General features: G+C 40.2%; 1 protein-coding gene and 1 non-coding gene across 2 annotated transcripts in view; one reads left to right on the forward strand and one right to left on the reverse strand.

The window, feature by feature from the left end:
- The first annotated feature begins 2,168 nt into the window (after positions 1–2,168).
- Positions 2,169–2,333, forward strand: LOC118147648 (U1 spliceosomal RNA). Its single transcript, XR_004734090.1, has one exon. It is a non-coding gene; the product is annotated as a U1 spliceosomal RNA (small nuclear RNA).
- Positions 2,334–4,381: 2,048 nt separating this feature from the next.
- The window catches only part of RPIA (ribose 5-phosphate isomerase A), a 57,666-nt gene continuing 46,189 nt past the window's right edge, over positions 4,382–15,858 (reverse strand). Inside the window, exon 9 of the mRNA XM_002757521.6 lies at positions 4,382–5,324. Within this exon, the coding sequence (XP_002757567.1) occupies positions 5,227–5,324 (98 nt within the window). The 3' untranslated portion in view covers positions 4,382–5,226. The remainder of the gene's footprint in view (positions 5,325–15,858) is intronic.

Genomic DNA, 15,858 nt, shown 5'->3' on the forward strand with positions numbered 1-15,858 from the left:
TGAATTTTGCCTGTTTCTTTCAACTTTTCCAGTATGAAGACTAGAACATTTAAGGCTGGCATTTCTATCAGGCATTGCTATTCCTGTTCACACCTGTGCTGCTCTGGGCCCAGCTCCTTGTGGGCTCTCACCTTGTGAGTGCTTCTCATGGGTTCACAAAGAACCCAGTGGCAGCATCACTGGCACAGAGGCACAGGGGCCAGATGTAGCTAAGCCCAGAGAACCAAGCCCTGGAAACTTCAAAACTCACTGGTGACTGGAAACTGGTCTCACCCTACACCAAGAACAGCTTCTGAAATAAAGGAAGACACACACCATTCCCCTAGTTGAAACTCAAGTTGGAAAACCCCCAAACCTGGGAACTCTCAAAATGTATTCTCTCTGCAATCAGGGAGCATTCAGAGATATTATTGCCACTGGGTTGAGGCTGAATGAGATGCAACCAGCCAGGACTTCAGTTCTGAGACAGAGCTGCTTCCTCTCCCATCTTGCTGCTGAACAGATGGTTCTCAGTGATTGGGCATAATAGAATGGGGTTTCAGCACTGATCTTATTCATCATCAGTCTACATAATGCATGGTCCAAAGACAGCAGGCTTTCCTTTCCCGGGAAGCCTTTCTTTCCCTCTTTGGATTCTGCCTCCACTGCACCAGCCATGTGAACTGTCACACTTCCATCCCTCCCAAAACACCATTACAGATGTTTATTTGCTGAGTCCAACTTGGGCACATTTGAATACTAGGCTATATTGGAGTGTTTTGCTGCCATGCAATACAACCCAATTACTAAAAAAGCAAAGGCATTGAACCTATGTTTAAAACCTCAGCTCATCTGACTACTGGGTTAGTGGAGAGTGAAGGCTGATGCAATCCTAAATCTGGCAGCTTCAGCTACTAGGTGTGACAGGAAGTGAGCAAAGTCAGGCATCTGAGAATCAAGTCACAAGAAATGGTTGTCATGGCATCAGTGAAGTCTGAGGGCTGGTGACATCTTGGGGTATCTGGGACCTGACTCCTGCACCCCAGTGCTAGGTACACACAAGTGCTCATTATCAGTTAGTCAAAGGGACTGACAAACTCTGTCAGTGAAAGGGTGAAAGAGTTGTTTAAAGAATGCCCAGGCCCTCTGGATCCTAGGGGATTCTGCCATATCTCCAGAGAGAGAACAATGTCACCCTTGACGGCTGGGAGCTGGCCTAGCTCTATCACTCAGACCTCAATGTTGCTATAAGCTGGCCTGGCACCCACAGCCAAGCCATGATGTTCTCGTGTGGAACACAATTTCACACAATATCAACATCAGACAAGGCCAGTCTGTGACTAATGGATGAAGACAAAAACAAGACCATAATCACATAGACAAACATTGTCTACATCACAAAAATTGCCCAACATCACTAATGAATAACTTCCTTCTTTACCAATGGTAGCTTTAGGCTCACTCCATTCTTCTTACCTTCTAGGTAAGAACAGTTAAGATTTCCAGTTATATTATTAGCCCCGCTTCCTGACGGCATCCAATCCAGAGCTAAGCTCTGCTTCCTTGGCCTAAACTCTCTAAGTTCTAAGGCTGAGATAACTGCAGCTGCCCATGGCATGTAATTTCCCTTATTCAACAGGTAAATCCAACTTTGTCCAACTGTGTGTGTGTTCCGAATGATCTCTGGCCGAAAGGAATGAACAGTCCTCAGCCATAAATGACCCTCTGCAGACTAGCAATGCCTCTGGTAGCCACTGTGCCTAAATCATAGGGAGAAAGGAGGAAAAAGAAAACAGACAATGGAAGAGAGAAATCAATGGTTGTCAGGTTCCATTCCAGAGTGACAAATAACGATGACTTCTACAAAGGCCTCCTTCCTGTGGCCCACCCGAGACTATACGCAATGTGCTACTCTTTCCTCCTACTAAAGATGACAGAAATTGATCATCATAGGATTAACCATGAGCCTACGCACACAACCCAACCATTCACTAACTCCAGTACTTTAACAAATTATTTGTTTCTCAAGTTACAACTGATGGACACAATTAAGGAACACAAACTATTCAAAGACCTATAAACACCTTGAAGTAGGAACAAGGCCTAGAATCAGAGAAGTCTGGCTTGCTTTCCAGTGTATGACCTGAACCTAAACTAAGCCTCCGTTTCTCACTCAGCAAGTTAAAAGAACAAACACCTGATAGGGGAGATGCCATGATCATGAAGGTGGTTTTCCCAGGGCGAGCCTTATCCATTGCACTCCAGATGTGCTGACTCCCTGCAATTTCCCCAAATGTGGGAAACTCGACTGTGTAATTTGTGGTAGTAGGGGACTGCGTTCATGCTCTCCCCTGGTAATAAAAATAAAATAATTTTTTAAAAAAAGGACAAACACCATAAAGGTGACATGAGATAACAATGCAAAAAACCACATAGTGCCTGGCACACATTCAGGTTCAAATACGATAGCTCCCCACCTCCCCTCCTTGCCACTTCAGGATAAAAGGTTGAAACTACTGAAATATAATAGTTCAATAAAAATACTACATCAAAGCAAAGCACTGCCCCTAAAATGAAAGGTACCTTCTTGGAATGATTACTCCAAAAGTAGCTTTTCTGTGAAACTTGCCTGTCTCCATTAGAATTTTCCCATAAAAAGTTGCAACACACCATCTCTGGCACTTCTTAAGACCAATGTAAGAGTATCCTCCCAGACACTACAAAACCTCCATCCTGAAGACCAGGGGATCCCAGGCTGGTTCAGCCACTTACTAGCTCTGTCTGTGACAAGTGACTTAACCTATTCAGATCTGTTTCTCTGCCATAAGCTGACAGCAGCTTATTTGACATTAAATAAAAGTGCTTTGATGGAGTCAAAGCCAGCAAAGACTGCACGTCGGAAGCTGTCGCCAGAGTCACCTGTCAACCACTTTCCCCACTCAGAGTCCATCTCTTGCCCACCTGCCCACTGTGTTCCTCCAGTTCATCATTCCTCTGTCAAGGGGCCTGTCAGGCTCACCAGGCTGGAAGCCTGTGGAGCACAGGCAGATCTTAACCATCTGTGTCCCATCCTCTCCCTCCCACTAGTGCCCACTAGGAACTGGCCAATGATGGAAGCTCAAACAGTTTATCAATGAAGAATATAAAAACTTAATGAGAAGCTATAGCTGAAACCAAATTGAATAGATTTTATTCAAATCAGTGATTTTCCTCCTTTGATACTTCCCAGAGTGTGACTGCATACCTTGGTTATAAACATTCCCAAAAACAAAGTGTGCAGCTCACCCTTGCCCCTGAGATTCATCATTAATCACATGTACTAGCATGTGGGCTACATGAAAATACTTATTCCATGTAACTCCCAGAAAGATCACCTTTAATGAGTTTTAATGAAGAATCTTTACTCAAAATGTACCTTGCTGTATGTGTGCCTAAAACATAGGTGTTTTGTTTTCTTCAAGAGAAGGAAAACCTAACTTCGACATTCAAAGGAACTGCAGATCCGTCACAGGTGCGAATGCTTATGAAACCCACAGAAAATTTACATGTGATGTGGTGCATGCAGGTGTTTTTCAGAAATTCAGCTTAACTTTGTTGTTTATCTTTATTCCTAAATTTAATCCAGACCACAAGACCTTTCAAGGGTTATTTCAAAAATTAGCTTTATCAAGATTTCTCAGCTAAGATATAATGCCCATTTTGTGTAAAAATTATAACCCAAACCAAATAAAAGAAAAATAAAGCACTCCTAACAATAGGTTTCCTAACAATATGAAAGGCAACTACTTTTAAAGAGTACTTTGAGAGTGAAGAGGGAACTCTGAAAGAAATAAGCAACTTTAATGCTTTCTCTCCTGATTAACTTTTATTCTGCAATTTGATTTAGCAAGAATTCAGACGCCAGCAAGTCTGATTGAGCCTTGTCTAGAATGTTCACTGAGCTGCTCAGGCCTTTCCTTTCCCCATGAGGCTCTTTTCGGAGAGTTGACTGTTTATTAAGCAAACTGCAGATTAGAGTTGGGGGTGCTAATGAGGAAATTCAGGTTACCTATTTGGCTGATTATCAGCTTCCATGACTGAACAAGTTTTGACTAATATAAAATGTGGAGATAATCTGTGACTTTTGTTCATCTGTATTAGCCTTCATGAACAAAGAAAATTAATACCTTGCCTGACAAAGGGCTATAGCATATTTCCTTAGATAACTGACATATATGGAAAATAGCTTTCCCAGAAATAATGGAAATATTTACCTATTCTTTGGTTCAAGATTTCTTGAGTGAATTCCACCCCATACAGATCTGATACACATTGGGTAGGCAAAACTGATTCCCCTACGTCTTGGCTTTCCTTCTGTGGCCATTTAAATTCAAATTCTAAAGTAAAGACAAAAGAGTCAAAATGGCACCACACTGTTTTATTTCAACCTGCAAACAATATAAAGAGGTAAGGACTTCTGACACCAAACCATGCAAGAAGTAACAGAAAAATATTAACAACAAAAAGTAAATCATTAAAAAAAAAAAAAACAAGTACTTCACATTTCACAGCAGTGCTTTGGCAGTACTGGCAAGCATTTCTGATCAATTTCTTCCAACAGCAGGGATATGAAGAAACCCCCAAATATGAAAATATAACCACATTTTCTCCCCAGGAGTTTACATTCCAAGTCATTCCATACTACACCGCTCCACTCCACAGTTTTGTAAACCTGATCTTAAGATATAACCAGGTATTATGTGTGCTCACAGTGAAAACTAACTAAAAACAAAACAGAAGATGGCAGACAAGTAAACAAAGTTTCCAGTAAGGCATCAGGAATTCACTGCTGGCTGAGCCCCTCATTTTATCAGCTTAAAGAAGTTTTGATTTTCATTTCTCAGCAAACCCAATATTCAGAAGCTTTACCAGCAGACTCAAGTCAAAGGTTTTAAAGACAGTCCACCTCTCCTTTTTTTTTCTTGGTAAATGTTTCATATAAAACATGACATCAAGTTCTACTTTATTAAAAAAACTGAATATTTTAATAGTAAAAATATATGTTTATATTTCTCTTTTTAAAAAGACATTTAATAACAATACTTCATAAGACTGGATTTAACTCCCCCTCCCACTGTCCCACCCCATCCCTCACAACCAGTTGTCCACACTGGCAGAAATACATTAAGGCAAAGGCTCCTGGAGAGGTATGTCCACCTTGGCTGTGGGCTGGAGACTCAAGATGAACACACTCTGCTCCTCGCAGGGTCAAGAGAAAGGCTTCTCCCTCATGTTAACTGAGCCATCCTGCATCCCGAAGTAGACTCTCTCAGCCATGTTGATGAATAGGCCTGTGTCCACCACACCTGCAAGACAAAGGACAGAAAGAAACATTATGTTTCAGTCTCCCAAAGCAAAAGACACTCAAAGACCACAGTCACGAGAAGCAATTGTCATAAACAGCACTAGAATAATGACAAATCTAAGGCCTTTCTCTCCCACAGAGCAATGAAGAGAGATTCTGATTATCTTTATTTCTTCTTGCCACCTCTTTCTTCCCTCCTTGGCTTTCTTTCAGTACCCAAACATGCCAAGCTTTGTCCTTCCCTGAGGCTTTGTTCATGCTGTTCCCTCTGCCTGGACAAGTCATCATGAAGCACTTCAAGGGGCTGGCTCGTCACTGTCATTCAGACATATCAGATGGCAAGTCATCCTCTATCTAGAGATCCTCCATGACTACTGCAACCAAGGAGCCCCACTACCAGTTATTTTCAATTACACCATCAGCCTTGAAAGATTTCCTCAGAGGGGGAGGAGATATTTGCAAAGCGTAATACCTGACAAAAAAACACACATCAAAAATATAAACTTATAATCAAGAAAAAGACAGAATCCCCATAGAAAAACAGACAAAAGACTTGAACAAGTACCTCACAAAAGAAGCTATCCAAAATGGCCAATAAACATTTTATAAGATGCTCAAATTCATATGCTGAAAGGAAATACAAATTAACATTACAAGATACCACTATACACCCACCCACCCGAGTGAGTGTAATGAAATTCTGCTGGGATGCAAAGACACTCATACCCATTGACAGTGGAGGCTGAGCTGGCAAAACCACTTTGGAAATGCTATGAGTACATCTTCCAAAGCTGAACGTATTCATATCTAACCACTCAACAATTCTATCCCTAGATATGCATACAACTGTTAGGCATATATATGGTCATCAAAAGACATGTATAAGATGTTTATAGTGGCACTTTTCCTGTTAGCTAAAAACTGATAATATCCAAATGTCCATTGAGAGCAGAACAGAGGCTGGGTATGGTGGCTCACGCCTATAAACCCAGGAGTCTGATGGAGCTCCAGATGGAATTGATGGAACCCAGGAGTTCTAGACCAGCCTGAATAACATAGCGCAGAGATGGCAGCTCAACAAAAAAAAAAAAAAACACAAAAATTAGCCAAGCATGTTGGCATGTGCCTGTAGTCCCAGTTACTCAGGAGACTGAGGTGGGAGAATAACCTGAGCCCAGGAGCAGTGGTTGCAGTGAGCCATGATTATGCTACTATACTCAAGCCTGGGTGACAGAGTAAGTTTTTGTCTCCAAAAAAAGAAAGAAAAACAAAAAAATAATAGAGTAGAATAGAGATATAAATTTTTTTTCACACACATACAGATGATGGAATATGATTCAGAAATGAAAACACTACACACAACCTTTACCAAAAACATTTACATATACACACACATACTTCAATGACATAACACTTTAACTGTAAGAGAAAAGGTATGATGAACCAGGTATGCAGGGAAACAGACACCTGCACACACCGCTGGTAGAAAGGTTAAGTGAATACAAGCTACGGATGGCAATTTGGTTCCATCTAACAAAAAGCACAGACACATTAATCCTTTCAACCGGTGATTCCCTGCTAGCAAAAATGAGCAAACATAAATGACCACTAGTGGTGACTCAGTTTAGTAATGATGTTATATAGCTGAAGAGAAATACATGCAGTTATTCAGGAAAAAAAAAATGGAGCAAGGAAGCTCTTTGTAAGCCAATATGTAATAATCTCCAAGACAGAAAAAGCAGAAAACAGAACATGTATAAAGCATGCTACCACTAGTGTAAAAAGGGGTGGGGTGGGAGGAGTTGTAATATGTGTGTTTATGAAAGACTGTTCAAAGGCCACACAATTTTGATAACACTGGCTGCCTCCAGACAGGGTAACTAGTTGATCAGAAGAGTGACGAGCAGGACTTGCCCCTGTTTAACTCATAATTTTAAACTACATAAATTCAAAAGGATAAATAGAACAAAAACTTCCAGGAAAATGCCATATAGGGACCGGACTAATGTGCAGCTCCTCCTCGGATGGACAAAACAGCATGTAGAGACTCACACTGTGAACATTTGCTCCAAGAACCACCACAGAAACATACCAGGAAAACCAAAAGAATTCACAAACCCTTTGAAAGAAGTGGCTTGCTGCTGCAAACTCCACAAGACAGTCAAAAAAGTGTGAGTTCCCAAAGTGTGAGAGGGGAAAAAGTCTACCTCTGAACAAACATCCCCACTGGGGAACCTGAAAAATTCAGATCACAGGAGAAGGATTTAACCTTACCTAGAGCTGAAATGGATTTAGAGAGCTGAGCAAACTGTAAAAGTAGAAGCAGCAGCAGGAAGAGCCCTGTGGGCACTCCTGGTCCCCAGCTCGAGCCTAGGGAAGTCATCTCCGGCTTTAACTCACAGGGGTTCTTGGGGAAGAAAAGTCAGCCACCAGAATTTGGGAGGGGCCACAGGGTAAAGGAAGCTTCTAGCTGAACTCTATAATAATTTCAAATGAGCACAAATTTTCCTGAGCAGAATCCAAAGGGGGGCAAATGGGATGTGCAATAGAAGTGCAGAAGCCACAGCCGAAGATGCAGGCAGGCAGGGAGGGGCAAGGCCTGAGAGGCCTGCTTGCTTTCTCAGCAGGGAGGCTTGTAGCCTGAGTCAAGGTCTCAGCCCTGCTCACCATGGTGGATATAAATGCAGGGCATGATGGTAGTGAAACTGGCTTTGCTGGCTGTGTGGCAGTTGGGTGAGGCCTGTCACTGCTGGCTTTCCCCTACTTCCCTGGCAGTCTACATGAGACAGAAGAGGCAAATCACCCTGGCAACATAACACCATTGACTTGAGAACCACCCTGAATCCCCCACAGTGGCCACAGTAAGCCCCGCCCAAGGAGAGTATGACTCTGACCCACCTAACTCTGCCCCAACCTGATGGTTTTTCTCTACCCACCCTGGTAGCCAAAGACAAAAGACATAAACTTTTGGGAGTTCTATGGCCCTTCCCATCACCTAAGAAACCCGAATACTTATCCTGGCCAATGTAGGACAAGCTTGTATCCCCCCTATACTACCACAGCTGATGCTTTCTTGAAAGCACCACCTCCTCACTGGAGGCCAACTAACTCAAGCCATTATAGAAACTATTAACAGAACAACCCTGCTCCAAAGAAGGGGAAAACAACAGCTAATTCCAGAGCCTGCAACATCTTTGCTAACCAGAGATCCTGAGTCTGTCCACATGACAACTTCACTGCTAGCATAAACCAGCATTCAAGAAAACCAGTCTACTAAATAAAAATACAACCAGGGATTCCTACAGAATCCACTTCACTCTCCTGCCACCTCCACCAAAGCAGGGGCTGGTATCCACAGCTCAGAGACCTAAAGATAGATCACACCACAGGACTCTCTGCAAACGTTCCCCATCACCAGCCTGGAGTCCAGTAGCCCCACTGCGTGGCTACACCCAGAAGGGCACAACCACTGCATTCAGCTCTCAAGAAGCCTTATCCTTAGAGGAAGAGCACCCCATCAAGGAATCACCCCACTGGACAAAATAATCTGAACAGCATCCCTTGGGTTCCAGATCTTTCCAACGAAATAGTCTACCAAAATGAGAAGAAATCGGAAAACCAATTCTGGTAATATGACAAAACAAGGTTCTATAGCACCTCCAATAGATCACACTAGCTCTCTGGCAAGAGATTCAAACCAAGAAGAAATCTCTGAATTGCCAGATAAAGAATTCAGAGGGTTGATTATTAAGCTAATCAAGGAGGTACCATAGAAAGGTGAAAAACAACTTAAAAAAAATTTTTAAAGACTCCAGAGAACAGATATTATAAAGAAAAGACAATCAAACTTCTGGAAATGAAAGATACACTTGAGAAATGCAAAATCCACTGTGAAATTTCAACAACGGACTAGAACAAGTAGAAAAAAAAAACTTCAAAGCTCAAAGACACGGCTTTCAAATTAACCTAATCCAAAAAAGACAAAAGAAAAAAGAATCAAAAGAATGGACAAAGCCTCCAAGAAATTTGGGATTATGTTAAACAACCAAACGTAAGAATAACTCATGTTCCTGAGGAAGAAGAGAAATCAAAAAGTTTGGAAAACCTATTTGAGGGACTAATTGAGGAAAACTTCACTGGTCTTGCTAGAGATCTAGACATCCAAATAAAAAAGCTTGAAGAACACTCAGGAAATTCGTTGCAAAAAGATCACCACCTAGGCATATAGTCATCAAGTCATCTAAAGTTAAGACAAAGGAAGAATCTCGAAAGCTGTGAGGCAAAAGCATTATTAGGTAACCTATAAAAGAAAGCCTATCAAATTAACAGCAGATTTCTCAGCAGAAGTCCTACAAGCCAGAAGGGACTGGCTTTATCCTCCTTAACTTTAGCCTCCTTAAAGTAATTATCAGATAAGAATTTTGTATCCAGTGAAACTAAGCTTCACAAATGAAGGAAAGATACAGTCATTTTCAGACAACTGCTAAGGGAATTTGCCACTACCAAGCCAGCACTATAAGAAATGCTAAAATGAGTTCTAAATCTTGAAACAAAAATTCAAAATACACCTAAATAGAAGAACCTCCTTAAAGCATAAACTTCACAGGACCTATGAAACAATATCACAATGCAAGAAAAAAAAAAAAAAAGGCATCCAGGAGACAACTACCATGATGAACAGAACAGTACCTCACACTCAATATTAACACTGAACGCAAATGGCCTAAATGCTCTACTTAAAAGATACACAATGAACCGGGCATGGTGGCTCACTCCTGTAATCCCAGCACTTTGGGAGGCCAAGGCAGGCTGATTGCCTGAGGTCAGGAGTTCGAGACCAGCCTGCCAAACACTGGCAAAACCCTGTCTCTGCAAAAAATACAACAAAATTAGCTGGGCGTGGTGGTGGGTACCTGTAATCCCAGCTACTTGGGAGGTTGAGACAGGAGAATTGTTTGAACCCAAGAGGCTGAGGTTGCAGTGAGCCAAGAACATGCCATTGCACTCCAGCCTGGGCAACAAGGGTGCAACTCCATCTCAAAAAGAAAGATACACAATGGCAGGATGCAGAAAAATCCACCAAGTATCTGCTGTCTTCAAGAGACTCACCTAACACATAAGGATTCACATAAACTTACGGTAAAGGGGTAGGAAAAACAGAAAAGACAAAGAGGACATTATATAATGATAAAATGATTAGTCCAAAGAAATAAAAGGATACGTCCAACTATATTTAGTCCAATCCTAAATATATATTCACCTAACACTAGAACTCCCAAATTTATAAAACTGTTACTACTAGGCCTAAGAAATGACATAGAGGGCAACACAGTAATAGTGGGAGACTTCAATACTCCACTGACAGCACAAAACAGGTCACCAAGACAGAAAGTCAACAAAAACAACTACAATCTGGAACAAATGGCCTTAAGAGATATCTATAGAACATTTCACCTAACAACTACAGAATTTATATTCTTTTCATCAACATGGAACACTCTATAACAAAGACCATATGAGAGGCCACAAAACAAGTCTCAATAAATTTAAGAAAATCTAAATTACATCAAGTAATCTCACAGACATAATTAAAATAAATTGGAAATCAACTCCAAAAGGAACCCTCAGAACTATACAAATACATGAAAATTAAATAATCTGGTCCTGAATGTTCTCTGGGTCAACAATGAAATCAAGATGGAAATTTAAAAATTATTTGAACTTAATAATAATAGTGATACAACCTATCAAAACCTCTGGGATACAGCAAAAGCAGTGCTAAGAGGAAAGCTCATAGCCTTAAATGCCTATACCAAAAAGTCTGAAAGAGCATAAACAGACAATCTGAAGTCACAACTCAAGGCACTAGAGAAACAAGAACAAACCAAACTCAAAACCAGCAGAAGAAAAGAAATAACCAAGATAAGAGCAGAACTAAATGAAATTAAAACAAACAAAAAATACAAAAGATAAATGAAACAAAAGGCTGGTTTTTTGAAAACATAAACAAAATGGACAGACAATTAGCAAGATTAACCACGAAAAGAAGAGAGAAAACTCCAAATAAGCTCAATTACAAATGAAATGGGAGATATTATAACCATGGAAATACAAAAGATCATTCATGAACATCTTTATGTGCATGAACTAGAAAATCTGGAAATATGCAACACTCCTAGATTAAAGCAGGAAGAAACAGAAACTCTGAACAAATCAATAACAAGCAGGGATACTGAAACAGTAATAAAAAAAAAGTCAACAAAAAAATACCAGAACCAAGTGGATTCACAGCTGAATTCTATCAGACATTCAAAAAATTGGTACCAATCCTACTGAAACTATTCCAAGAGATGAAAAAAGGGGGAATCCTCTCTAAGTCATTCTATGAAGGCAGTATTACCCTAATGTCAAAACCAGGAAAGATCATAACAAAAAAAGAAAACTACAGACCAATATACCTGATGAACACAGATGCAAAAACCCTCAACAAAATACTAGCTAACAAAATCCAACAACATATCAAAAAGATAATACACCATGATCAAGTAGGTTTCATACCAGGGATGCAGGGATGGTTTAACACATGCAAGTCAATAAACGTAATACACATATAAATAATTTTAAAAAGTCATATGATCATCTCAAAAGATGAAGAAAAAGCATATGACAAAACCCAGCATCCCTTTACTATTAAAACTGTCAGCAAAATCGGCACAGAAGGGACATACCTAAAGGTAATAAAAGCCATCTATGACAAACCTACAACCAGTTTTATACTGAAAGGGGAAAGTTGAGGGCATTCCCCCTGAGAACTAGAACAAGACAAGGATGCCCACTTTCATCACTTCTATTCAACATACTACTGAAATCCTAGCCAGAGCCATCAGACAAGACAAAGAAAGGGCATCCAAATCAGTAAAGAGAGAGTCAAACTGTTGCTGTTCACTAATAATATGATTATATACCTAGAAAACCCTCAGGACTCATCCAAAAAGTTCTTAGATCTGATAAATGAATTCAGTAAAGTTTCAGGATACAAAATTAATGTGTACAAATCAGAGGCACTGCTATATAACAACAACCATGTAGAGAATCAAAGAACTCAACCCCTTTTACAACAACTGCAAAAATAAAATACTTAGGAATATACCCAATGAAGGAGGTGAAAATCTCTACAAGGAAAACTACAAAACACTGCTGAAAAAAAAAACACAAAGAAATGGGACCTATCCCATGCTCATGGATGAATAGAATCAATATTGTGAAAATGACCATGTACCGTCAAAAACAATCTACAAATTCAATGCAATTCCCATCAAAATACCACCATCATTCTTCAAAGAATTAGAAAAAAAAAATCTTAAAATTCATATGGAAACAACAAAGATCCTGCGTAGCCAAAGCAAGACTAAGCAAAAAGAACAAATCTAGAGGCACTACATTATCTGACTTCAAACTACATTATAAAGTCATAGTCAACAAAATAGCATGGTACTGGTATAAAAACAGGCATACTAACCAATGGAATCAAACAGAGAAGCCAGAGATAAAGCCAAATACAGTCAACTGATCTTCAACAAAGCAAACAAAAAGATAAAGAGGGGAAAGGACACCCTATTCAACAATGGTGCTGGGATAACCAGCAAGCCACATGCAGAAGAATGTAGCTGGATCCTCATCTCTTACCTCAAACAAAAAAAATCCAAGATGGATTAAAGACTTAAACTGAAGACCTGAAACTATAAAAACTCTAGAAGATAACATTGGAAAAACCTTTCCAAACATTGGCTTAGGCAAAGATTTCATTACCAAGAACCCAAAAGCAAATGCAACAAAAACAAAGATAAATAGGTGGGACTTAATTAAACTAGAGAGCTTCTGCAAGGCAAAAGGAACAGTCAGCAGAATAAACAGAAAGCCCACAGAGTGGGAGAAAATCTTCACAATCTATACATCTGAAAAAGGATGAATATCTAGAATCTACAAGGAACTCAAACAAATTAGCAAGAAAAAACCCCATCAAAAAGTGGGCTAGGAACATGAATAGACAATTCTCAAAAGAAGATATGCAAATGGCCAACAAACATATGAAAAAATGCTCAACATCACTAACGATCAGAGAAATGCAAATCAAAACCACAAAGCAATCCCACCTTACTCCCCCAAGAATGGCCATAATCAAAAAATCAAAAAATAATACATGTTGACATGGATGCAGTGAAAAGAGAATATTTCTACACTGCTGGTGGGAATGTAAACTAGTACAACCACTACGGAAAATAGTGTGGAGATTTCTTAAAGAACTCATAGTAGAACTACCATTTGATGCAGCAATCCCACCACTGGGTATCTACCCAGAAGAAAAGAAATCATTATATGAAAAGGCATTTGTATACACACGTTTATAGCAGCACAACTTGCAATTTCAACAATATGGAACCTATCTAAATGCCCATCAAGCAAGAAGTGGACAAAGAAAATGTGCTGTATATGTAGATATACATACACACACACACACATACGCACACCATTGACTACTACTCAGCCATAAAAAGGAATAAAATAATGGCATTCACAGAAACCTGGATGGAGTTGGAGACCATTATTCTAAGTGAAGTAATTCAGAGATGGAAAACTAAACATCGTATGTTCTTACTTATAAGTGGGATCTAAGCTATAAGGATGCAAAGGTGTAAGAATGATACAATGGACTCTGGGGACTCAGGGGGAAGGGTAGGAGTGGGATGAGGAACAAATGACTACACATTGGGTACAGTGCTTGGGTGACAGGTGCAACGAAATCTCAGAAATCACCACTAAAGAACTTACCCATGTAGCCAAAATCAACTGTTTCCCAACAACTATTGAAAAATTTAAAAAATTTTAAAACTCCCAAAGACAGCTCCCAATAAACAAATAGAACAAATAACATCGAGTAGTGATCCAGCACAAAAAGCCAACAGATAGAGCAAAGAGCTGCTGAACATAAATAAAGGTCCCTGGCACCAAACTGTTCCTATGCAACTGGATCCTACCAAAGATAAGCAAAGTAGCCACTCGAGACCCATTTTTTTCAAAATGTCCGAAATATAAGGAGAAAGGTTCTACTGATCCACAAGAGTCAAACCAGGCTCTGCAAAGGCTTTAAAGAAAGAGCAGAGATCAATGAGCAGCAGTCTAAGGTACCACTTTAGAGCAACTTCTCTTTAAATTACTGAGACACTGGGTGTGACTGGCCTCCCCCAACTCCCCAATAAAATACAGTGGAAAGGACAGAGGATGCTAAATGTGAACCTAAAGGAAAGAACTTCAGTAGCCCTGGCCCTTCAATAGAGAGTTACTCCGCTCTGCATGGAACCCAACAAAACATCCAAGAGAATTGTCCTCTAAGCGCCCTCACATACTGCGTATGAATGCACATGGAAACAGGGATAAACAGGGAAACTCACCCTCCTTCTCTTCTCCTGATATTGGTCCAGCCATGAATCTAATGGACTCAATCAGGAAAAGAGAAAATGAGAAAAGATACAGCAAACCACTCTGATCATCCTGTAGATACTGCATTATATAATAACTAGCCTCTTATCATTTTCCTCACTCTAAGTTCCTAATAAAACTCTGAACTTCTCTAGGATGCAGCTGCTACACACTTTTGTTTGAAGAATCACATATGAGGAAAATTTCCTTACAGAGGATATCCCAGAATCAATAAGCCAAGAAAGGTCTAACCAGGAGCAAGAGTGCCACCTAGTGGGCAATGCAAGAAATTCACCTATAGCACACCCACCTTTGAGCCCTTTCCTCCTGGGGCTCTCTGGGTTTGTTTGCATTATAACCAAGGGCAAGCTCTCTCATTTTACAAACGGTGATGTGCAAATTTTATCTCCCTCCTACCTTCTTGGCTCTTTAGTTCTTCCATTAAAAAGAGAACACTAACCAAGAGAATGAGTATAAGCCAACTCATCTTTTTTGACTTAACATGGTAAAAGACTGTCAAAGACTAAAACAAAATAACAGACTAAAGTAGAATTGGGGCCGGGTACAGCAGCTCACACCTGTGATCCTGGCACTTTGGGAGGCCAAGGCAGACCTTGAGCCCAGTTCAAGACCAGCCTAGGCAACATGGTGAAATCCCATCTCTACAAAAATTCAAAACTTAGCCGGACGTGGTGGTGTACATCTGCAGTCCCACCTACTGGGGAGGCTGAAACAGGAGAAATGTTTGAGCCCAGGAGGTGACCGCTGCAGTGAGCTGTGATCACACCACTGTACGCCAGCCTGGGTGACAGTGAGATCTGGTCTCAAAAAATTAAGAAAGTAGAAGTAGAAGAATTAGCTTTTCATTACACAGCTTATATTTACACTATTTCCAATGCCAACTAGCACAGGTGTATCTCAGAATCTTAGTATATTTAATAAATGGTAACAATAATACCTTTCTTTCAAAGGATATATTCAACCAACAAACACATCCTCTTCTGTGATGGGCACTGTTTTAACTCATTTAATCTACTCAACAATCTTATAAATTAACC

Source organism: Callithrix jacchus, chromosome 14 (assembly GCF_049354715.1).
Source record: "Callithrix jacchus isolate 240 chromosome 14, calJac240_pri, whole genome shotgun sequence".
Classification (NCBI taxonomy): domain Eukaryota; kingdom Metazoa; phylum Chordata; class Mammalia; order Primates; family Cebidae; genus Callithrix; species Callithrix jacchus.